At 39.4% G+C, this 25,118-nt stretch overlaps 1 protein-coding gene across 9 annotated transcripts in view; it reads left to right on the top strand.

Annotated features, from left to right (window-relative positions):
- Positions 1 to 25,118, top strand: part of KAT6B (lysine acetyltransferase 6B) — a 183,621-nt gene that overhangs the window by 135,811 nt on the left and 22,692 nt on the right. For all 9 annotated transcript variants that reach the window (XM_059662295.1, XM_059662296.1, XM_059662294.1 and 6 more), the window contains 3 exons: positions 2,169 to 2,310; positions 5,473 to 5,634; positions 9,211 to 9,304. In XM_059662295.1, the coding sequence (XP_059518278.1) occupies positions 2,169 to 2,310; positions 5,473 to 5,634; positions 9,211 to 9,304 (398 nt within the window). The remainder of the gene's footprint in view (positions 1 to 2,168; positions 2,311 to 5,472; positions 5,635 to 9,210; positions 9,305 to 25,118) is intronic.

Genomic DNA, 25,118 nt, shown 5'->3' with positions numbered 1-25,118 from the left:
GTAATGGAATAAGCCTGCAGGTATATAACTTTAATGTCATATATGTGAGGAAGGAAAAATCTTGATTCTAAAGCAGGAATATATTATTTTCAGGACATAAATTTTGATGGTAGATTTTAAGTGCTTCCAAAACTATTACTTTTGCCGGTATCTTTTTATAGTACTTAATGTCCTATTTAAGCTCCTAACGCTCCTTAGTTACACAGGCATCATAAATTTTGCCTTTTAGCTTCTAGATCATGCTTTTTCTCTTTGGTTAATTGGGTAAATGTTATTTGTATATGAAACCAACTCAGGAAAAAAATAGCCATTATAAAGTATTTGGTAGTTTCTTCTACGTTGCCTTTTTCCTAGTTAGTTTAGGAAACTAATTCGTTAGTCTCATCTCTGATTGCTAGCAATTTATTTCAAGTTTTTTACTGAAATGTATCAAAAGAAGGAAAAATGGGGGAATGTAGGTCAGAGAGGGTAGCCTTAAAGACCTTTTCCCAAATATTTACCTTAAAGCCATCTGTGACTAACTTGTTAAAAGTGAAGAGAAAATAATAGTACTAGAGGTTTCATTTGTCTTGTACTAAGATTAACTGAGATTGTCTTGAACTAATATATTTTAAAACGGGTACCTTGTGAGCAGATATCTTCCTTCAGGTACCTCAGGGTATGCTTTATTAGTATCTTCTCAACTTTTTTAGCCTGCAAAGTGTCTAATTAATCACACACTTGTTTTTTGTCTACAATAAACATTGTCCTTTTCTCTACCGTGTGAGTGTCTGGCCAGTCATCTAACTGGAGAGGGTGGGGAGGGTTCTAGTTCAGTAGCAAACTATCGGGAGTCTTGGTTTCTCTTCCCAGGTTGTATCACTTGGCTCTGTGTTCTTAAACAACTTTTTAAAAACACCAATGAGCTTTAATTTGTATGGGTAATCACAAGTCATGTATTCAGAGAGCTTTGAATAAAATTTGCATATCAGTTCAAGATTTGAAATTACTATTATCTGAGTCTGTACCTAACTCTCCTCAAAATATTTCTCCCCTTTTTTTTAATTTTTATTTTTAATGAATGAATGAAGTTGGTTTTTTGTGGGGTTTTTAAAATTATTGTTATGATTTCAGGGAGGAAGGGAGAGAGAGAGAGAGAGAGAGAGAGAGAGAGAGAGAGAGAGAGAGAGAGAGAGACAGAAACATCAATGATGAGAGAGAATAATTGACTAGCTGCCTCCTGCATGCCCCTCACTGGGGGTCGAGCCCACAACCCAGGCATGTGCCCCGAACTGTGACCTCTTGGTTCTTAGGTTGACGCTCAACCACTGAGCCTCGCTGGCTGGGCAATTTATTTTTTATTGTTGACAGTATTACAGATGTCCCCCACTGCCCCCCCCCACTTTGCCCCTTCCACCCAGCCCTGCTCCACCCTAACCTCCCCAATTCTTATACCCCAAAGACCTTGAAAGTGCTTGTGAACATTTGTTACGTAAATGCTAGCAATGCCCATTTAAGTGTGACTGAGTACAATAAAATAAGGTGGAGGAAAAGTCAGCAGGGAAGAGAAAGCTGTTTGTCTAGTGTTACTCAAAAGAGTGAGTGGAATTGGTAGAAACAAACCAGATCTTTTGACTTTCTTACACTTAGCGCTTTAGACCATATGTAACTATGATAGTAACTTTAAAGTCATCTCACCCCTAACTACAAGAGGAAACAATTATATTCTAGGGCTCTTCAGCCTTATAAGTATGCAGATGATTTTTTAAAATAATGAATTCACTTCTTTCTGAGTAAAAGATCATTATAATTACACCACTGACCACATATACTATTGAAACTATGACATTAAATGAAATTTGAAAAATATACATGGTTACATGACAGGATGCTGTCCTTATTGTTGATTTTTAGAATAGTGGTTCCAGTTCTGAAAACCTTTCTTTCTTTAGGGCATTTCTAAGAAAAGAAATGATTTATTCATAGATAAGGCAACAAATATTATGTGGAAAAGTAATGTAAGGTTTGTCAGTTCTCTTTCCTACTGGCTTGTTGTTTTGCTTTTTTTTTGAAACTACTTTTTTGAAATGCAACAACCTTGATATGATTTAGAGATCATTGAACAATATTTATTCTTTCCCCCTAAACAGTATAATCAATCTGATTCTTTGATTTTAAAATTTTAACAGATTACCAAAGCTTTACCTGTGTGAATTCTGTCTTAAATATATGAAAAGTAAAAACATTTTGTTGAGACACTCAAAGAAATGTGGATGGTTTCATCCTCCAGCAAATGAAATTTACCGAAGGAAAGACCTTTCAGTATTTGAGGTAAGCATGTGTAAATAAAAAACTCAGCTTTTGAAACTTAGCATTTTCAATTGTTGACTATGTATTGAATTGTTTGTAGACATTGTAAAGTCTACTCAATTTTGGCATTGAAATTCAGACTGCTCTTTAAAATATCTCCATGTTTTGGAATGTTTATCTAACCATATTAAGTAACCATTTAGATTGATAATGAATTCCTACTTCATCATATTAACTTTTTTTCTTGCCCCAAGTCCCTGTCTGCACCAGATATGTTCACCAGTGAATTTATGATCTCCTCAGCTCTTTGTAAATTCTCCTTTCTTTGGCAGCAGAAATGAGCTTTGTTCAGCAGCTCCAGCCAATGTCTGGCAGGTGCTCACTCTTCCAGGGAATTGAGCAGCTGTACATATCTCCTCAATACACAACCACCTGTGTTTCCATCCATTTCTTGGCAGAGTTGATAATCCTTTTGGTGAGCCCCCAGCAGATGTTGGGACTCCCCCCCCATCTGGGAGGATGACCACCCCTGGAGAACTCTGCAATTCACAGGAACCCCTTGTGGCTCTGTCTGTCATTGTGGGTTCTTGAAGATATTTTGTGTTTTCAGAATTGATTTAGTAGCAAAAGGTCTTTGCCTCTATATCATTTCATTGTTTATTCATGTTCTACTGTCAGTTTCAGGGATCCAGCTTAGCTGAGGCAGCTGTACCTTGAGGAAACCATGCTTTTTTTTCATGTTGTTGCCTTTTCACAGGGTTTCTTTCTGTCCTTTATTCTCCCTATTCCAGTTGAGCACTTCAATTGCCCTGCCTTATTTTCCTCTCTGTTACCCATTTTGGTTCATTATTTTTTGGTCCTGGGTACTCAGTAGATGTGATATTTTCTCTCTGAAATACAGTTTTACTTTGGATACTTTTTTCTGAATTGTTCAGACTGGAATGTATTGTTCTGCCCCACATTTCTCTTTAGCTCTGGTCTATAATGTCTTGCATTGTATTTGACACAGGGAGGGTCATACATAGGTTTCTGGCATGGGTCAGTCTTCCCCTCTCAGACTAGCGGGGCCCACTACTTTTTCCCAAGGCTGAGCAGAGAACACCGGTAATTCCAGCTGTGTCTTAGGAATTTTTAAAGCCCCTCTCCCTGGGTCTATTAGGCTCTTTTGGCAAGCTTGACGGAAGAAGGGTTGTGTTGCTGAGAAGACTGGATGCTAGTTATTACTAAGAGTAGGCACAGGGTTTCTCTACCTGGGCACTATTCACATTTCAAGCTGGATATTCTTTGTTGCAAGAGGCTGTCCTGTGCATTGTAGGAGGTTTAGCAGCATCCCTGGCCTCTACCAACTAAATGCCAGTAATACCACCATCCCTCCTGTTGTAACAACCAAAAATGTCTGCAGGTATAGCCCATGTCCTCTGGGGGCAAAATCACACCCAGAGGGAAAGCTGAATGCAAGCTCTTGTCCTTCCTGCTGTTAGTCTTGGGATGCGACCCAGCCAGCCCCTGCCAGATTGAGACAGCAAAGCTGTCCTCACTTGAGGCTTAACTAATGTCACAAGTTCAACTTTCCTTTTGGCTCCTTCCTTGGTGCCTTGTTCCTTTCTTTTAACTAAAATAAAGTGAAATCACTGTCTCACTGTTTCCAGAAGGGCAGAACACATTGTTGGCTTTTAAGTAATTGTTAAATAAATCAGCATGAATCCGCCTGTGGGGCTGAAGCTTTGGTAAATCCAGGGGCTTCCTTAAGGATAAGAGAGTCAGTGTTTCCAGTTGCTAGCTGGTAAGAGTGGTCTGCTGTTTCAGGGCAGATGCTTTGGGACTGCACAGAGATGAGAGAGGAAAAGTCAGAAGCAGATTTGTAAAGTTTATTCATAAAAATAATTGAAAAAATTGCATTGGATAAGGACCAAGGTCCCTATTCTAGAATCTGAGTTAATACTTAGAGTATAGCACGTCGGAAATTTCTCTGAGCAGTTTCCTAAGTATCTTGAAAATAAATAAAGAATAATCACAGATGACTACTTTCCTGTCTTCTCTATCACTCTTGAGAGCATGCCACATCAGACCTTTCACATCTGGTAAGATTTGGCTTCGGCATTGTCATCTCTGTTTTTCTGGTTCACAGATGCACTTTTGTCTGTCCTTTTTGTAATGTACCACCATTTCCAACAGGACTACATTCCCAAATACATAAAAACTTACTTTAATTAAAGAGAGAATTGTAGCCTCTGTACCCGTTGCCCATATTTGATTATGTTGCTATGTGTGGGACCTAGGTTTCATCCAAGGGAAATAGTTATATGAAGTCTAAAAATAATTTGTGCAATATGAGAACCTGTATGGTCCACAGGAGACTCAAGAACAGTGAAGTTCATTGTTAAAGAGCTCTGGTTAGCAAATATCCATTTCCCCTAAGAGAAGTGCTGGGGAAATTTTTCTTGAATCTGCTGTGATTTCTGTTTTCAACAAGTAACTACATTTGATCAAAGAAATTGGCATCTGTGCTTAGCCTCCTGTCTATAGCCATCAGTATCACAGCTTGATTCTTTTATTTTGAAGGGAAATAGACTGTAATCATTGTACTTATTGTAGGTTGAAATTCATCTCACTTTCTCTGTAAGTATTCCCAACATAGAAATTTTATCTTTTCCAATTATACTTAAAATGATGCTTGGGATAAAACCAAAATGGAAGCCTCTTTTGCTAATCCTCACTTCTGAAGAATCAGAGTAATACAGTTCATTTATTTTATTTTTATGTGAAGCCCTTTTGTAAACAACATAAAGTTTAACTTACTTGAACAGTATTTTGATCTGTTTACATTTCTTTAGTTCAGGTTTACATGCTTCAAACAGAGAGGACATGCCTGATCATTTTTTACTCGTAATAAAATGCAAATAAAAATTACTCCTTTGTTAGTGGTTTGGCCTTTCTTCGGGTAGCTTGAAGAGAAATTTAAGCAATCTTATACCATAATTTAAGAGAAAAGGTGGAATTCTGATTTGCCAAGTGACACTTATATTCTGTTTAACTTTATACTTGTTTAATGGAGTGTTTTAATCTCTCAATTTGGGATTTGGAAATAAAACTATGTACTTTTTGAAACACCATATAAAAGAAACAATTTTATATTGAGTGGTATTTTTATGATAAATAATGTTGTCTGTTTCTCTTTGCTAGGTTGATGGGAATATGAGCAAAATTTATTGCCAAAACCTTTGCTTGTTAGCCAAGCTCTTCCTGGACCACAAAACGTTGTATTATGATGTCGAGCCATTCCTTTTTTATGTCCTTACAAAAAATGATGAAAAGGGCTGTCATCTGGTTGGATACTTCTCTAAGGTAAAAACAAGAGCCAGTATGACCTTCATTTTCTTTTTCAGAATGTTTTTGGTAGAGCCCAGTTCTTTGAACAGGGCTTTTTTATCACTATAATTTGAATAAGTGACACATGTTTCTGAAAAGCTCAGGTTCTTGTTCATAGCTCATTTAAAAAAACAACAAAAACAATCAACATCATGCCTAGGACGTGTGTAAAGGACCTCAGCCCTGCTTGCTGTCCTGATTATCAGCATCCACGTAACATCATAATTGCAGCTGTAGACCACCTCACATCTTTAATTTTCTGAATGTTACGCTTATTTTCTTTTTCCCTCTAAGTGGTGTCAACATGAAGATTTCAGTGTAATTAATGTAGCATTTAAGAGATAATTCTCATCTCTTTTCATTGCATTCCGTCTGTGGTTATCAGTATCTCTGTGAATGGGAACATTGGCATTTGGATAGTCACGCTGATGCAATGACTGGTGGCACTCTTTCATCTCTTGTTCTCTGTACTATTGTTTTAAGATCTAAAACAGTGTCGCCTTTAAAAGGCCCGAGTAACTCCAGTTGTTAACATAGGGAAGCCTTGCTCTATTGAGTGGATGTCATTTGTCTTTTTCACTCATTCAGAATGGGTTTCTCACATTCTTCTTCCCAAAGACTTCTGAGAAACAATAAAGGAAACTGAGTTTGGAGATATTTACCAGGCACTGACCTGAACTATTCTTAGGCACCTCTGAAATAGTTTAATGTGCCAGGATGGTAATATGAGACTTCCAGCCAGAAGCTATAAATGATCAAGACCCTGTGTTTTTTTTTTCTTTATGATATATTTTTTCATATTAGGTGATAAGTGAATTTTAATGACTCTGCTCTTATATAAGTGGAATCCTTTATAGAAATGTTATTTTCATGGAAGATAGAATATATATAAAGGTCCTTTACAAACTGTAGATTTTCTAAATTTAAGAATCAGTATAAAGACTATAAACAAAAATGCTAGTAAATGACAGCACTCATGGGAAACTGCCTTGATGTCTTCATCCACATATTTGGTAAAGCTCTAAAATGAAAAAGAAGGAAGTTCATTTGTGCATTACAGATTCAAAAGATGACAGAATCAACACAGAACTTAAAATAGGAAATATATTTTTATAATTTCTAAAACATCCTATCTTTTCTATAGGTAAGTAAAGATCTTTTTCTCTGAAAAGTTAAAAAGAATAGTGGTGATGATTGTCCTTCCTATAGAACAGCGGTTCTCAACCTGTGGGGCGCGACCCATTTGGGGGTCGAACGACCCTTTCACAGGGGTCCCCTAAGACCATCGGAAAACACATATATAATTACATATTGTTTTTGTGATTACTCACTATGTTTTAATTATGTTCCATTTGTAACAATGAAAATACATCCTGCATATCAGATATTTACATTATGATTCATAACAATAGCAAAATTACAGTTATGAAGTAGCAACGAAAATAATTTTATGGTTGGGGGTCACCACAACATGAGGAACTGTATTAAACGGTCACAGCATTAGGAAGGCTGAGAACCACTGCTATAGAACATGGTGTTCTTTCAGTATATTTGTTTAAACGTAGATGCTTAATGTTGCCTGTTGCCCCTGTCCTGCCTTGTCACAGACGGGCCTCTGGATCTACGGTTGGGGGTGACTCTTATTGTTTGAGTCTCTGCCTCTTCCTCCAGGGCCCTACGTTTTACTCAGAACAAACTAAACTTTTCGCATTTTGTCACAGTTTCTGTTATAGTATAGCAGCAACTACTGTCATTTCTTACCATCTTTGGAATACTGCTATTTCCAGCAGTGTAGTGAAACAAAAATTCATCTAACAATAACCATGTTGCCCGGCCAGTGTGGCTCAATGGTTGAGCATCGACCCATGTACCAGGAGGTCATGGTTGGATTCCCGGTCAGGGCACATGCCCTGATTGCAGGCTTGATCCCCAGTAGGGGGCATACAGGAGGCAGCCGATCAATGATTCTCTCTCATCATTGATGTTTCTCTCTCTCTCCCCCCCCCCCCCCTCTCTCTGAACCTTAAAAGACTAGCTACAAATCAAACCATATTCTAATGTGTCACTGGAATGTGAAGGACTATGGCCCTTTGGAGTTATACTTAAACCAAATTTCAGAGGTTATAGCCACAGAATGGCCAAGATGACCTAGAGAAGTTCAGGGTAAATTATTACGTGCATGTGACTATCCAAGCACCTAACAGATGGCTCTAAACAGGAGAGAACAGAGGTGCAGTTATTTTATCTAAAGATTAGGATTTAGGTGTACTAACAAGTATTGGGGTGTGGGGATTATTCTTGAGCTGGACTTCAAGAAGTCTGCTAGGAATAGGAAGGAATCCAGCATAAAGAGAAGAATGAGATCAAGGGTAAATTCTTTTAATCCAGTGTACATCTCTTTTTAGATAGAATGACCCATTTGTCTAACTTTGCAAAATAGACTAATTATTTGAATCTTTGCCATTGATGTTCACATTCAGAGATGGACAATTCTGCTTCTTAGGAAAACTGACACATATTATTTCTTCCTCCTCCTTTCTTAGACTCCACAGACAGCTACAAACGTGCAAAAGTTGGAAGCACATCTTTTTCACAAAGAAAACTTTAATTCTGCCCTGTAGGGGTTTTTCCACAACCATTTCCTGTGATCTTTCAAACAGGTTCATTAAAGATCTGGGTGTTCTGAAGCAATTCTTTGATGTGGTTAGTACCATTTGTGGTCAGTCTTATTTGTGGCTCATATTTGGCCAGAGCATTCACAGCCTCAAAAGCCTTTTCCAGATCTTCTCTGTGTAGGTCTTGGCGGCTTCGGTGTATGTACTCTGCGTAAAATACTGCCGCACTGAGGCCACATCCCGTGAAAACTGCAAAGCCCTCCTTAGCTATAAACATACTCTTCCCAATCTTGCTTTCGGTTTCAGGCCTTTGGTGATATTTTGCCCTCATTTTGTTTGGAGGCTTTGGGGTTTCTTGGTGCTGCTATCGCTTTTGTTTTATATTTCTGGTTTGAAATGCAGATTAATTCTTTCTCTAACGTCTTTGACTTGTTATTCAAAGGAGAAATGTATTTGTGCAAACCTACCCACACACATACTATTTCAGTTTCACTGGGGCATTTGCTCAAAGGCATGAGACGTATTGCTGTTGCGGAACTGTTCATTAGTTAGCAAGCTGCCTGGCTAAGTCCTGGCTGACCGCGCCGGCTGACTGTGGATTCCCCCCCCATCTTCCAAGTTGTTTTGAGCAAGGAAAGCATTTCTTCCATACTGTCTGTGTCATTTCATTTGGCTCATATTTCCTTGGATTCTTTATTCACATTTTATGGTGCTGGCTTCCAAGAATAAAGACATGATTGAGAAACGCGCCTGGAGTTGATGGTTTGTCGTTAGTTGATGATTTGGTTGAGTAACAGTAGGATTATTCTGCTTGATCCTCACCTAACACTTCGGCTCACCTTCATGGACTGTTGTACAAGGCCGGTGGCAGGTGCAGGGAATGGCCCACTTCAGCAGAGTCTGACATACTCGCTCTGTTCCTCCCTCCCTCCCGCAGGAGAAGCTTTGCCAGCAGAAGTATAATGTCTCCTGCATAATGATCATGCCCCAGCACCAGAGGCAAGGATTTGGACGGTTTCTCATCGATTTCAGTAAGTGAAGTGCTTTCTTTACTTTCATGACCCAGCGAGCTGATGGCTGTTAAAGGAAGAGTAACATAAAACTTTGTTTAACCTTCGTTGTTTTTATCAATAGATAATGGGTTTTCTATTTATATTTACATAGGTTAGAAAAATCTTCCTCAAGTGAAAAATTTACTGCTGCTCACTTATTGTACTCCAGGAAATTGAGACTAGATCTCTCAGCAGTGCCGCCCGCTCACAAAGCCATTACCCCGAATGAACCGGCAGAATTGCATTCCATTCCATGGTGTTCATGCTCATTAGCACCAAAAGAGGCAATTATTTGCGATTAAAGCTGAAGAAAGTGTTATTTAAAAGGATATTGAGCTTTCTAAAATTTTGCCTATAATCTTGTACAGTACAGAGCAGGGGAGGAATATTTCTCTTAAGAAAAACAATTCTTTAGGTAGTCTGTTCTTTGAGCCTCCCTAGTAGAAATAACGATCTTGTTTTGTTCACTTCTCTTTTCTGTTAGGGAAATTATTACAGTGTTTGTATCTAGAAGTTGCCCAAGAAATATTTTTTATACACATTCGTATCTTTTGAGTCCCCTCAATTAAAACTGCAAAAATATATAAAATTGTGCACAGGATGATGTAAGAAAAATGTAGTGTTTTTCTCTTTCATATTATGTTGCTTGTGTAAATGTGGTGTTAAGGCTACACTTGGTGAAATGATTCAAAATATCCAGATAACACAAAGGCCAGGGATGCCGTGATGAAGTTATTTCTGACAGCGTAAAAATTGGCCATGGCAACTGTGTGCTGCTTCTTTACCAGATTGCAGTCTGTCTGATTTTGAACTGAAAGAAGAAAATTTCAGGAAATTGTATAATCTTCATAAAGTACATCAGATGCAAAAACCACAGTGTAAATGTGCTCAAGAAAAATTAGGGAGAGAGATAGGTTGAATATATATCTACATTATTAGATATTGATGGCCTAACCAGTTTGGCTCAGTGGATAGAGCATCGGCCTGTGGACTCAAGGGTCCCAGGTTCGATTCCGGTCAAGGGCATGTACCTTGGTTGCGGGCACATCCCCAGTGGGGAGTGTGCAGGAGGCAGCTGATCGATGTTTCTCTCTCATCGATGTTTCTAACTCTCTATCCCTCTCCCTTCCTCTCTGTAAAAAATCAATAAAATATATTTAAAAAAATAGATATTGAAATATTAAAGTTTGGGTGTAAAATAATGGTAGAGCAGTTTTGAACTGATTGTGTGATGTATTGACATTGAAGGATATTTTTTGAAGTATTTTTCATTGATTGTCTTTTTATTTTGGGGTAACATTTCTGGTTATTAATTCATTACCTTCGTCTTATCTATTCTTTCCTGATCTAGTCTTCCCAGGAGTTCACATGTTCATTTCACAGAGTCCTAGCTGTAAGCAGTTCAGAGAGTAAACCCAATGGTCCAGCATCCATAAGTTGTTCATAAATATTAGAATTTCTGCCGAAACCGGTTTGGCTCAGTGGATAGAGCGTCGGCCTGCGGACTGAAGGGTCCCAGGTTCGATTCCGGTCAAGGGCACGTACCTGGGTTGCGGGCATATCCCCAGTGGGAGATGTGCAGGAGGCAGCTGATCGATGTTTCTCTCTCATCGATGTTTCTAACTCTCTCTCTCTCTCCCTTCCTCTCTGTAAAAAATCAATAAAATATATTTAAAAAAAAATATTAGAATTTCTGGTATGCGTAGCAGCCATTCAAGACTTAAACTGTTGATAGTCTGCGTGCCTAGCGAATAAGGCAACTCCTTAGTTCAGTGTTCAAGGTCTTCCGGCAGCTAGTCGCAGCCAGGGGCTTTTCGTCTACTCCCTGGCTCCTCGAGTGTTCTCAGACTCTCCCTCTTCGTCTCTGCAGTCCCTTCCCTGGAATGAGCGCGGCCACCCTGAGAGCCTTTTCCTTTTGACCCCACCTCCTAGTTTCATCTCATCGCCTCCTGGTTCCTGGCTATAGTATGGCCCTTAGATGCAGCCCACCCTTTTGTCCTAATTGTGGATGGGTTATCCTTCCAGTTTTCTGTGAACTCCTAGAATACCTTCTTCTTTGTCTCCAGTAGGACAGTGTACACAATCATCTGCATTAGTTTTTGGATGCTTGTTGATTTGAATTAGATCTCAAAGTGATAGAGTCACTGCCCACAATAATTTTCTACCTAAAATTGAAAAGGGACTGGGGCTTACCAGGTAAACATGCACGTCTCCAGACACAGAAGCATCTTATTTGTACAACATGGTCTGCTATCAAGGCCTTCTACATAAGGAAACAACCCAGGAAAAAAGACATTACTGTCAACTACTAGATCTCTATGTCAGCCATTTTTGTGAAAACTCTATTAGAGCTTACCCTGTATTTTTAAATGTGAACTGTGAAACACAATAGAACCTTCCTGAGTGGCTCGGGGCCAGCATGATGAATGCCATCCGTTAGGGCGTGTCCAAGCAGTGCAGTGCTGAGGGTCTAATTTTAGATTTTCTCTTTTCTATGCCGTTGGCATTGCCCCTATGCTGGAGTGGATTAAGGAGTGTGGTGAATGATTTGAATAACGTTGAGAGAGGATTTTATAACATTCAAAGAAAATTGGAAGTAGTGTAAAGCCAATAGAAATCTAATTTAAAACAAAACAAAATGCCTTGCCTACTAAGGTTTTAAAGAAGATAAAGTAGGCTGCTGAAAAAATGGATAGCATCGCGAGCTTTGGAGTTTCTTAAAATAATAGTAGATAAATATCTTCCTGGAACAATTTAGATTCAGTCTTTTGCAGAAGAAGGAGTTAAACCCCATGACCTCCCATAATCCTTGTCAGCCTCATAATTCGGAAATCAGGGCAAAACAGATTAACAGGGATTACGGGTTTTCTAAAATCTGCTGTTAAGGGACCTTTTAATGGTTATATTTATTTTATTTCTACTTTGTACATAAGCCTGAGGGTCTGTGATCAGGGGATGTGTTTTCAGTAATTCAATAAAAGTTGTAAGGCAGGAAAAATCTTATTTTGCCTATAACAGCTGCTAGTTCAGGAAGCTGAACTTGCCCACTTGCACACTGACTCAAATGCTCTGTGTGTCCATAAAGAGCTGTGAATCCCTGGCTTTGAACACTTCTCCAGGCCAGTCAAAGAGGTGGAATGGTCATCTGCCAGTCCAAGTGCTGCCCTTGGGATAAGTTGTCTCTCTCTTCCTAAGACAGCTTTTCCCGGATTTGCAGAGTTTGGCCAGAGTGACTAGAGGACACCAACTCCCAGCCTGCTCAAACCACCTCATGGGTTTTGTGACTCTTTGCCCAAAACTTAAGTGGGTTGAGGAAGGTGTGACTGTCGTGGGTCGAAGCTGATATCACATCTCTTTCTCCTGGATCCAGAGAGTCCCTCTTTCTCAGTCAGAAATTTTTAAGGTTCTCCCGTATCTGTTTTCACACGCTCACACACGCCATGCATGTACACATACGTATACCCTACCTTTCATCCCCAGCAGAGAAGACTCCTTCCCACGAAACCTGTGGTCCCTACTTCGAAGTCTCCCAAAGCCAAGTAGCTGTCCTACTGCTGGGTACTGGGCTGCCAGCGTGCTCCCTGCTGAGCTGCCCAGCAATGCCTTCTCCAGCTCACTAATTTTCCCTTTAATTTTGAAATAATTTAATACAGACAGACGTTACAAAAACAGTACCAAGAATTCCCAAATACTCTGCATCCAGATTTCTCAGATGTTACCATTTTATCATATCTGCTTTCTGCTTTATTATTCTCAACCTCCCTCCCTCTCATTCCCCATCTCCTACATCATTTAAAACACACACACATAAACACACACACACACACACACATTCTTTATCTGAATCATTTGAGAGTAATCAGCAGACCTGTTGCACCTTTAGGCCTAAATGTTGTTATAAAAACAGAGATGATGGTGTCATGCAAAACCACAAATTATCAAAATCAAGACATTAATGTTGACTCAGCACTATTATCTAATCTTCTTCAAATTTCAAATTGACCAGTTTTCATGAATGCCCTTTCAAGGAAAAAAAACGTTTCTGCATCTAGGCACATGTTGAGTTTCATTATCAGTTGTTAAGTCTCTTGAGTACTCTGGAATAGCAAGGCAGTCATTTTTGGGCGGATTTTGTGGTAGTGGGTTGTTGTTTTTTTACCTTGACATTGTTACCTTGACTTATTTTCTACAATGTCCCTCAGTTTGGTCGTCTGATATTTCCATGATTAGATTCAAATTACACATTTTTGGGCAGGAATGCCACAAAAGTGATGCTGTGTCCTCAGTGTGTCTTAGCAAGGTCACATAATTTATTTGTCCCATTACTGCCTTAAGCTGGTACCTGTTAGGGTTCCTCATTATAAAATAACCTTTTTCTCTTTGTAATTAGTAAATGGTTGGTAAGAAGACACATTGGAATTTACTATGGTAGTTGCCAAATGGTGACTTTCAAATTCCACTGTTTCTTCTACTTACTAGTTGACATTTACTGCAAGGAAGAGCTTTCTTCATTAATTTTTTAATTCAATAACTACTTTATTTGATCATTTATTTATATAATTATAGACTCATGGATTTTTTACTTTATTCTAAGGTTTATAACTTGTTGCTGCCATTATTTATTTTGATATTCAGATTGTTGCAGATTTATTCAGTAGGAACTGCTTCGAGCTGCCTCCTGTGTCCCTGACCTCTGGGTACTTCCTTACTTTGCAGTGCAGCATGATGTTCCGGATCATCTTGTTCTTTTCCTGACCGAGCCGTGGAATCACCCATTTCTCCTAAAGGCCTTGGTTTTTTATTGTAGAAAACAACATAGAAACCAAGATCTGGGCATTTAGATGTGTTTATTGCTATTGCCGTGTCACTATGTATAGGCCTTCTTAAGGGACAAAAGTAGGAAATTGTGTGTGTGTGTGTGTGTGTACACACGTGTGTGCTTACACATGTACATATACACACAAACACACACTCACACCTATCATAAGTTAATACTGTAATGCTGTATTCCAGACTAACGCCACCACAAGGTTTTATTCTATTCTCTCCTGATCCCATATTTGTAACTCTGATAGTGAGAAACCCAGCTTCCGTTATCCACAGTCTATTTACATGCATGCTCAACCCTAAAATACAACATTAAGTCTTTCCAGAATTGGTAACTCATACCGCTGCAAAAAACAAACCTCCTAACTAACTACTGGTCAGCATTTCTATACAGATGGTCTCCGACATAGTGATGGTTCAACTTAGGATTTTTCGACTTGACGGTAGCGGGAAAGCAGTCTGCATTCAGTAGAAAACATACTTTGAATTTAGATCTTTTCCAGGGCTAGCCATATGCTTGCTGAATGATACTCATGATGCTGGAAAGCAGCAGCGAGCTGCAGCTCCCAGTCACCCACACAGTCAGAAGGGCATGCAATCGATATTCCACAGTGAGTGGGTTGCCAGCATCTTTTTTTGGATATTATGTTCTGAGCACATGTAAGATAGGGCTAAGCTGTGGTGTTCAGCAGGTTAGGTATATTAAATGCACTTTCAATTTATGATATTTTTAATTTACGATGAATTTATTGGGACGTAGCCCCATTGTAAATGCAGGAGCATCTGTAAGTTCTTTTTTACTTTACCCTGTTTGTATTTAGTCAAAATAACTGTGTTCAAATGTTACTTGGAGTAGTTCTTTTTATTTTTAATATAACCCCTTTTCAGTGTGCTTAGTATTCATTTGAAATACAGTTAGGCTTATTTGTTTCTGTTTGTTGTCCATTTTAGTTTTTTCTCTATCCTTGTTGCTTTTTTTTAGAGTATAACACATTAACATGATTTTCCAAAGTTACAACTATATTGAAGACTATACTTAGAGAAGGGTCATCCCCTCCTCCATTTCCCCCACCCAGGGCCGTTCCCTGCTCCTTCGTGCAGGTTGCCAGCCTGCTTGGTTGCGTCTGTGTGTAGATGTGCATTTTCTAATTCTCTTTCTGTCCTGCACAAAAGGGTAGCATGCTGTAGATAGTGTTTTACATTTTGCTTTTTTCCACTTAACAATATATCCTGGAAATCACTCCATAGTACTTTATAGAGATCTTCTTTTCTTCTACAGCTGCATAATACTCCATTGTGTGATGCTCATATTTACTCACTTACTCTCCCAAGTATAGGCATATGGTTTGTTTCTAATATTTCACACTTTTAGAATTAGAAGTGCTGTAGTGAGTAGTCTTGGGCATATGTTGACTGATATATACTTAGGGAGCAGTTATAGTCTGCTTGGCTGGGCAGTGGGTGAGCAGATAATGAATTGTTTTTTTACCAAAGCCTGCAAAGCCAGAAATCTGCCCGAAGAGGAGGGTGAAAAACCCATCCTCCATGGCTGATCCAGGGGACACCCAGGAGAGGCAGCTGATTGAGCAGTAGGCTACAGAACACTGCCAGGTCGTGGTGAAAGAGGCTGGCATCATCACTAACTTGTGAGTTTTTGTAGATGCATTTATCCAATTCTAAAGGAGATAATGCAGGAATATGAGAATAGTTACTTCATTCGTTTTTTTACCTTTTCATCCAACCTTTGTTGATTGGAGCACCCTCATCTACACTCTGCTAAGCACCAGTGACAAAAATGAAGGAGACACAGCTCTTGCTGGGTGGTCAAGTTCACTGGCAAGTCAACACTTGCTGGACAGGATGTTGTCACAGGAAGGTGAAGCGAAGACATTCCAGGGTGAGGGAACCAGTGTGACCATGTGAGGAAAGATGTCAGGCACATAGTAGAAAGTTACTGCAAAAGTAACTCCAGGTAATTTAAATGCTTAGATATTAACAAAAAATAAACACATAAGACATTTAAAAAGTAGAAAAGATCTACAATTATTTATCTGATCTTTGGATGGTCACATCCTAAGCATTCAAAGCAATGAAAGAAATCACAAAAGAATATACAGATGGACTTGACTACATAAAAATGTAAAACTTCTATGTAGTATAAAGTATTAATACGTAAAAGCAAATATGATGGGAAAGATGTTTGCAACACATATGCCAGGCAAAGGTTTGATATCTGCAGTATTTAAACAAATATAAAAGGAAAGATCTGATAGTGTTAAAACAAATCCTAATAGAAAAATGAGTAGAGGGCGTGAACGCAGAATATGCAGAAAAGAAAATCATTGATGGCAGCAACATTGCTGGCATTTCCTGCGTGCCTGATATGTGCCAGCCACTTCACTGAGAGTCGTGCCGACTCCCTCAATCCTCCCAGTAGTGGTGGAGAAACTGAGTCACAGTTACCTAATAACAAGTAGCTTGGCGGCAGCTGAATCCCGAGCACTTGGACTCTTAGCTACAACACTAAAGTCTTTCAACTACAAATGGCTAATTAAAATGTAAAAACATGATTGGTGATTTAAAAATGCAGATTCACATGATTGCAGGATTACAATTTTTTGCCTACCAAATTAGCCTACCAAAGACTTTAAAATTTACCCAGATCTAACCAAACTGACGTAGATAGGCACTGCTATATTTATACTAGAGAAAGTATAAATTGGTAGAACTTCAACAGTCTGTATCAAAAATGCTTAACACTTATTTTTGAAAAGAATTTATTCTTTAATCAGTAATCATACTTAGTATAACAACACTGTTTTGCATATTTATTTTTTTAAATAGTGGACTTTCCTTCCTCCCCTCCCCCAGTTATAGCAATATAAGCTCATAGTGGAAAGTTAGAGAAACATAGCTATAATACCAAGAGAAAATGAAATCTCCCAAGTGCTGCCACTCAAGAGTTAATGTTTTGTTCTTCAGTATCATTAGTTACAATTTAAGAAAAAATTGAGACAGCCTCAGTGTTCAAAGGTAAGAGAAAACCACTCCCCTGAGAAAATTATGGTATCTCTATATAATGTAACATTATTAGCCATTAAGAATTACATTCTGAAGGATTTTTAATAAAATAGGAAAATGCTTATGATAAATAAATGGCCCACAAAATTGTATATATAATATGTCCTCAATTATATAAAAAGTATATGCAAAGAAAGGAAGGGAATACATTTCCAGATTATCTGTAGAATTAGAATTACAGGCAATTTTTATTTTCTTCTCATTCATACTTTTTGCTATAACTTGAAAGAAATTGAATTTAAGAAGCAAGAGTCTATGAAGGCCTGGCCCAGGGCAGAGGCGGTAACAATGCATGGAAATAGGAACGTGTTTCCTGTTGTTCTGCGGCAGGGAGAGCTCTGCCTGGTGCTCAGTGAGCTCTGGTTACAGAAATGAATGAACTGAGCGAGGAAAGGTAGTGAGTGCAGCTTTGGTCACGTTGCCTTCACTGATTTTAGACACCACCATGCAGCTTTCAGTGGAGGTCAGAGCTCAGCCGGGGTCTGAATTGGAGGGAGCTACTGGGAGTCATGGCATGCAGTGGTGATCAAAACCACAGGTGGGTGAGGACAGCCCAGGGATAGTGTAGGGAAACAGCGCTAAGAATGGAGAGCTTGGAATTCCAGTGTTCAAGGGAGTAATAGAGGAGGAGGAAGTCACCAAGGAAATTGGAAAGTCACCAAGGAAGTAGGAAGAGAATCAGGAGAGAACTGTGTCGGGGAAGCAGTTGTGTCAGGGAAGCTAAAAGGCCATCATTTCAATAATAGTTATAGTCATAGCAAACATTTCTACAGCACTTGCTGTGCGTCAGGCACTGGTCACCTGAATTATACACATTAACTCACTTAATTGTCTCAAGGACCTTGGAAGTAGGTTATTGTTAATCATCTGGAGTGGAGGGGCACAGAGACTTTAAGAGACTTGTCTAAGATTACCCCCCAGCCAGTGTTCAGGGCCTCGGAGAAGAAAGTTAAGATAAGATGTGAGCAGTATATTTTGGAGGAACTATGGTTTAAGTGGAATTTAAAGAATTGAGTTCAAAAAGCTCCACCAACCAGATATGGTTGTTTTTGTTTTAAAGCTAGAGAAACTGGAACATTGGTGGAAAGAAGAGAGGAAAGTAGTGATGGAGAATGATTAAGGAGAAAACAAAAAGTTATATCCACATGGTATTACAAATTCCGAAAAGGCATTTGATGAAATTCCTCATTCCATCCTAATGTAAAATAATCAAATATACTACCTAGATTTATAAGAATTCTAAATCTTATATTAACTTTTTCTTCTTTGTTCCAGTCTTCGATTAATCTTGGATAGATGACAATAGGTCCAAAAGTCTACAAACTCACAACTCTAGTTTTTTGTGACTAGCATGCAAACAACAAGCTTACCAATTACATAAAATGTCCAGTTAACTGTACATTCAGGCATTTTAAAAATTAGTGCCTATTTATTTGTAAACAAATCATAACATTTTGTAAGCAGCTTCTTAAATTCAGTATTAAAATGTTGTGCAGTGTCTGGGGTTGTCCTTCCTGGAGAGCTACTGGAGGAAGTAGGAGTAATTGCATGAATTAGGCACTCGTTTCAGGCATTGCCTTTGTACACGTTTCCTGTGACCTCATGTTGAGGGGTTTCACCTTGGCTTTCATGAGGTCTGTTACTGCTTGAAACTTGAGTTTGTAATTAGTGTGTGCTGCTAGGTGGGTGCACATGGCTCAGTGTTGTGCCTACAAGTTATGAACTTGGTCATGTCCTAAGTGTGGTTAGCAGTGTCCTTCCATTTTGTTCTCTTTTCTTAAAAATGATTCATGTGCGCACAACTGCATTTAAGAAAAGTAAGATATACAATAAACTTTTAAAGAAAGATGCTTCTGGGTACAATTTAACATCGTAGTTCCTTTCTCAATGAGAAGTAGTAACTGGTCTAATTTTCAGCACCTTCATTCTTCCCCCCTTCTGGTTCTAATGACTAATTTAATGCCTTCCCCTTAGCCTCTTCATAGCTCTTGGCTGATTTCCTGAGGAAACACCACTTAGAAAGAGAAAGCATCTTCTCTCTGGTGCCTGTCCCCTTCTTCTCTGCCTTTTTAGGTCCATCAGGCAGAATTAGAAGGAATGCCTCATATGTCATCTCTGCCTAGAACAGTGGTTCTCAACCTTCTGGCTCTTTAAATACAGTTCCTCATGTTGTGACCCAACCATAAAATTATTTTCGTTGCTACTTCATAACTGTAATGTTGCTACTGTTATGAATCGTCATGTAAATATCTGATATGCAGGATGGTCTTAGGCGACCCCTGTGAAAGGGTCGTTCGACCGCCAAAGGGGTCGCGACCCACAGGTTGAGAACCGCTGACCTAGAAGGCTGTGATGTTGAGAGGCTCACTGTGTCCATTCTCTCAGAGCGAAGACTTCTTCCTCCTGTCTTAGATGCTAGGCACTGGTGCCATGATGATATCTACATAGAGGGGTACACTTCACAGTTGTTCAGGTGGCTAGCTAGCAACTTCCAGTTTTAACAGTCTCCATTCAATAGACAACTTTAAAAGAGCTTCCACCTACAAACTTTTCAAAACATAATTTAAGTAAAACTTAAGAATACTTATCTGAGCCCTGGCCGGTTTGGCTCAGTGGATAGAGTGTCAGCCTGGGGACCAAAGAGTCCCTGGTTTGATTCCAGTCAAGGGCACATGCCCAGGTTGAGGGCTCATTCCCCAGTAGCGGGCATGTTGGAGGCAGCTGATCAATGATTCTCTCCCATCATTAATGTTTCTATCTATCTCTCTCCCTTCCTCTCTTTTAATATATATTAAAAGAATACTTATTTGAAAAAAAATTTTAAATAAATATTTGATACTGACTAGCCTGACTGCTATAGAAAGAAGGAGTTTTAATTTAGGGATTGGATTGGTCGGGTCCAACAAGCCATGTTTTTCTTGTTGGTAAACCAAGGCTACAGGAATCACTAGCTTCTCGCAGAGGGCAAGTTGTTTATAAATAATATCTGGGTAAGCAGATTCTTCCAGGAGCTGGGTCCCAGCCTGACAGGCCCTGGGGAGACACCCCATTTCTCTGGCCAGGGTCTCTGGGCATCTCTGCACTGTTGTGGTTGACTTAGGGCTGCACTTCCAACGGGTGACTCAAGAATGGGTGCAGGTGGGCCTAGATTATGCCACCTTCAGCCCCAGGGTGGCCAGAACTCTGGTGCCTGTCGCCCTGAGCAGCCTCATGCTTTTACCCCAGCAGGGCGTGTGAATTCTGCCTGACCCCTGATGGAGTGGATGCAGGATGTCCTCACGTAGGGCATAAACTCCCTCTTTGGGTGAGCTGCAGGATACATGTTTCCCCACTTATGAGCCCCATAAGCCAAGCATCACAGGTGTGTTTTGAGGACATGCCACCTATACTCCCATGAGGAGCTAAGCAAATTGAATGAAGCCATACATTTGACGTGAGGTATTTACCTCCTTGTGCAATTTTTATTTAATAGTTTTGTCTTTTTCCAGTGGCACTGATCATAAAAATAATGCTCTGGACTGAGAAAATGCTAAGTCATTTAGAAAGTGGCTCATGTCGTTTATATATGTATTGTTCCCTGTCCACCTCCATCTCCAAAAAAGAGCTTCCTGGGGTAGAGACTTTGTTCTCTGCTTCAGGCTCACTTCCCGGAAAAGTTTGCACTTAATAGGTTCTTATTATTTGTTGAACAAATATTAAATGAATTACCATGGGAAGAGCTTTCTTAATGTACTCTCTCTTCTCACATGTGCTTCTTAGGAAAAAGAATTTTATTTTCTTAGAATATAACCACTGAGCTGGGGTTTGCTTCCTTCCAAATGAAGCCGGGTGTGCCTGCCTTCTTTACAGGTCTGGCATTTTTGCTCACGTGCAGCCTCTGTCCCAGGATCAGTTAAGTCGCAATCAGGAGGAAGGTTGTCATTTTCCACACCCCTCGGGCAGAGAAAGGAGAGCTGTGACAGAATTCACATTTACACACTCGGTTGAAGAGACACTTACTTACCTTTTCCTAGTTTTATCAGACAGTTCATTTCCTCATGCATTTATTTGGGAAGGAAAATTCTAGCTTCAGTCTTAAGGAACTGTCAAGGAAGCTGCTCCCTGCATAGCTTTCCCAGCAGCTATTCTCTGGGTGAGCGCAGCCGAGGCAATCATTAAAGAATAATGAGCTCCGCTTTGGAAATGGTGCTGGAGTCCTTCACAGGCTTTTCTGCTCTCGGAGCCCCTCCCCCAGCGCCACCATGACACTTGTTGGAAGATGGACTGGCAGCTGTATCCTCAGACTTTCGCCGGGTATTGGAAGACATGTTTTGACCTGTGTAATCAAGTGTAATGATGACATATATTTTAATAGAATTCTAGTTTAATATAATAAGGAAACTGGCTATTTTTCCTTATTTTCTCATTATAATATGTTGTACTAAAAGCCTTGTCATCGCTGTTTTATTACATTGGACTGAAAAACAATATATTTTAATATGATAAAGATAACATCAAGTTGAAAATTGAGCGTTCAGTGATTTATTCAGAGGTTGACTGTTACTGAATGCATTGAAGTGAGTTATATGAGGCAGTGCGGCTAACGATTTATTCATGTGTCTTCTTTTTTAACTAAGCTTGTCATAAATAAGAGCAAATAATAGCTCTTATAGTATAGTTTGTATTCATCGCTTCAATGAAATCGTAACTCTGAAACATACAGTCTGCTGCTACAGCTCTGCCTTGCATAGCTCAGAATTTTTTCACATTTTGGGATGCAAGTGGACTTACACCCCCCCCCCCACACACACACACACACACCTTTTGTCTGCTTGGATTTCTAACACTGACCAGAATTTGCAATGAGCCATTTTTAAACCCACTACTGGGCAAATTTCATTCATGCAATTGGTCTGAGAAAACCTAATCTTCAGCATTAAATGGAACCTTAACAAGGCCGTCATGAGGGCCGGGTGTTCACTGCTGAACTCCAAGCCCTGAGCATGGTGCCAGGCATGTAGTGGGTGTGCCCAAAAAAGGTTTGGGGCGGGAGTAAATGAGTCCCAAATCTAGTCAGTCCTCTTGTTTGTATCACTGACAACACCTACCAGGTTCATCCCAACCAGTTTATGGCAGAATTGGTGCCAGATCCCAGATCTCATCTGCCTTCATTTATTTATTCCTTTGCCCCTTCCTTTAGTAAACACAGTCTGTGCCAGGGTCAGCCTAGGGGATGAGACCACAAGGATACACGGTCCAGTCCTTGCCCACAGGCTAGTGGACAAACACAGAGGATTCCTTGGTGAGCGGGACACACAGGGCTCTGCCAGTGCAGAGGAGGGAATGCTCCCAACTCTCTCCCCTTTTCCTGGGCAGGAAAGCGTTTTCCCATTATCAAAACAAGATCAAGAAAGGCTTGTTCTGATTGGTGGAATTAGTGCAATACCTGGTTTGGGAACTATTCCCCTTCAACATATTTCCAGCTTATTCTGAAGTAGAATATTCTAAGATAAAAACCTCCTCTCACGATGGCATTTCTGAACACGTATAGAATTTCAGCTAGTTGTAAGGTTTTTAAAAAATATTTTGTTTGGGTAAAGCAAAAGATTTTCTTCAGTTTGTTTAGAATTATGTCAGGAATACTAGTTAGGAATCTGACTCTTTCATTCCCACAGGTTTATGGTTAACATACTTTTACTCTACTATTAGTGCTACATTTTCATGTTTACCAATATAGAAACCTCTGTTTTGTAATTATTTATATTGAGTGTTGCTCTGGATTAACATCATATAGGAGCTCCTTTTTCAATAAAATTGTTTTAAATGAATGTTTATAAAGTACTTAAAACAGTTGAGTGGATTAAAGGCAACTCAGTTATGCATGTAACCCATTTGTCCATATTGAAAAAAAATATGCAGTGTGATTATACAGTAAAAAGTATTTTTTGGGGGGGAGATAATAATGGCAGGTCAATTTTTATTGTATGCTTACTAAGTGCCAAGTACTATTCTAAAGTGATTTATATGTAGTAATTCACTTAACTCTCATAATAAACATCTGAGGTATAGAAACTTGAGACACAAGGAGATTATGCAGTTTGCCTGTCAGAGATTATGCAGTTTGTATCCCAGCAGACCGGGGAATTCAGGTCCCAGGGCTTAACATTTATGGGGACACTTATGTAGAGGGGACGTAAGACTGGAACTAATAAACCAGTTGTAATGCTATTGCAATATTCAGGCAAGATGTGATAGTGGTCTGAACCGGGCAGGTGTCATAGGGCAGGGAGGCAGGGCAGTGATCACTTCATTCTGCTCTTAATTAATACGGTAGTCGTATACAGTAGAAAGTATTGGAAAAAGTGTTGTTGAAATCTTGAGAAAATGTAATACAGGTAGGTCTCACTTTACACAATATATTTGCATATGCCCTTTGAGAGGCAGGAATTAAATTATTTAAAATGAAGTAGCGAACTTGTTCAGTAAAAAGGTGCATTTCTTTTCATACTAGGCAGCAAAGAGGCAAAAATGATTAGGGTCTTGTCAAAAGGATTCAGGATTCAACTTGAAGAGGCTCCCACTGGACAATAAACATAATAATTAGATAAGAATTACAATTGATTAAAACTCATCAAATTTTTAAACTCACATTTTCATAATGATATTTAAAGACAAATTTATGGGATGATAGGAACCAATTCATTACCCTGAAAACTGGTAAATGAACCATTTAAGCTGCCTTTCCTGTATGGACTGTACCACTAGGTAATCAAATAATCAATGAGGGGAGGTGTTTTAAAATAAATGTATTCCAGCTAACAAATGAAATCAAAATGATAGAAGTAAAACATCACCATATTGTAATTCTGCCAATGAATTAATGGATCTAGAGCAGGGGTGGGCAAACTTTTTGACTCGAGGGCCACAATGGGTTCTTAAACTGGACCGGAGGGCCAGAACAAAAGCATGGATGGAGTGTTTGTGTGAACTAATATAAATTCAAAGTAAACATCATTACATAAAAGGGTACGGTCTTTTTTTTTTTTTTTTTTTTTTTTTTTTTTTTAGTTTTATTCATTTCAAACGGGCCGGATCCCGCCTGCGGGCCGTAGTTTGCCCACGGCTGATCTAGAGTCTAGACATTGAGCATCAATAGCAGCAAACATTGCAAAAAGGGGACAGCCCAGAATTGTGTGCTTCCTGGTGAAGGAGCGTACCACAACTGTAGTCTTGCCAAAGGATCAACCCGAGTCTGGTTAAGCCTCTGGATCCAGCAGCTGTTTTGCAGGAACACAGAGGGAAAGGGAACACATTGCACTGCATTGTGAGCATGCAATCAGCACATCCAGACTGTGGAAATGCTATATGTCAAATGGCCCTCGTTCATCAGCAGAGAAATTATAAGGAAAAGAAAGGGGTGGAGGGGAACCCATAGGTGAAAAGAGATTTAAAAGATATATACTGTAGTGCCTGAAGATATTTTGATGAAAAAAGTCAGGATAGTGGTTACTTATGAAAGAGAAAGGAGGGGTGATTGGGATGGGACAAATGGAGGGTTTTCGGGGTAGGTAGATGGCAAACTTCTATGTCTTGATCATGGATGGTGATTATAGGATAGTTGCTTTATAATAATTAAGCTGTACATGTATATGTTTAGTGTAGTTTTCTGCATCTGTGTTTTATTTTTATTGTGCGTGGGTTTTTTTTTTTAACAAAATGGTGGTCACACCCTATGTTATCTGACTTAGAACTTAGATTTTTGTAACTCTTAAAACTGGAAAATTTTGACTCATTGGTGGTATTATATTATATTATTAAAATTCATGCACTCGGGGGGTCCCTCAGCCCGGCCTGCACCCTCTCACAGTCCGGGAGCCCTCAGGGGATGTACTACTGAGGGCTTAGG

Source organism: Myotis daubentonii, chromosome 13 (genome assembly GCF_963259705.1).
Source record: "Myotis daubentonii chromosome 13, mMyoDau2.1, whole genome shotgun sequence".
Classification (NCBI taxonomy): domain Eukaryota; kingdom Metazoa; phylum Chordata; class Mammalia; order Chiroptera; family Vespertilionidae; genus Myotis; species Myotis daubentonii.
This window is presented reverse-complemented; position numbering and strand designations above follow the sequence as displayed.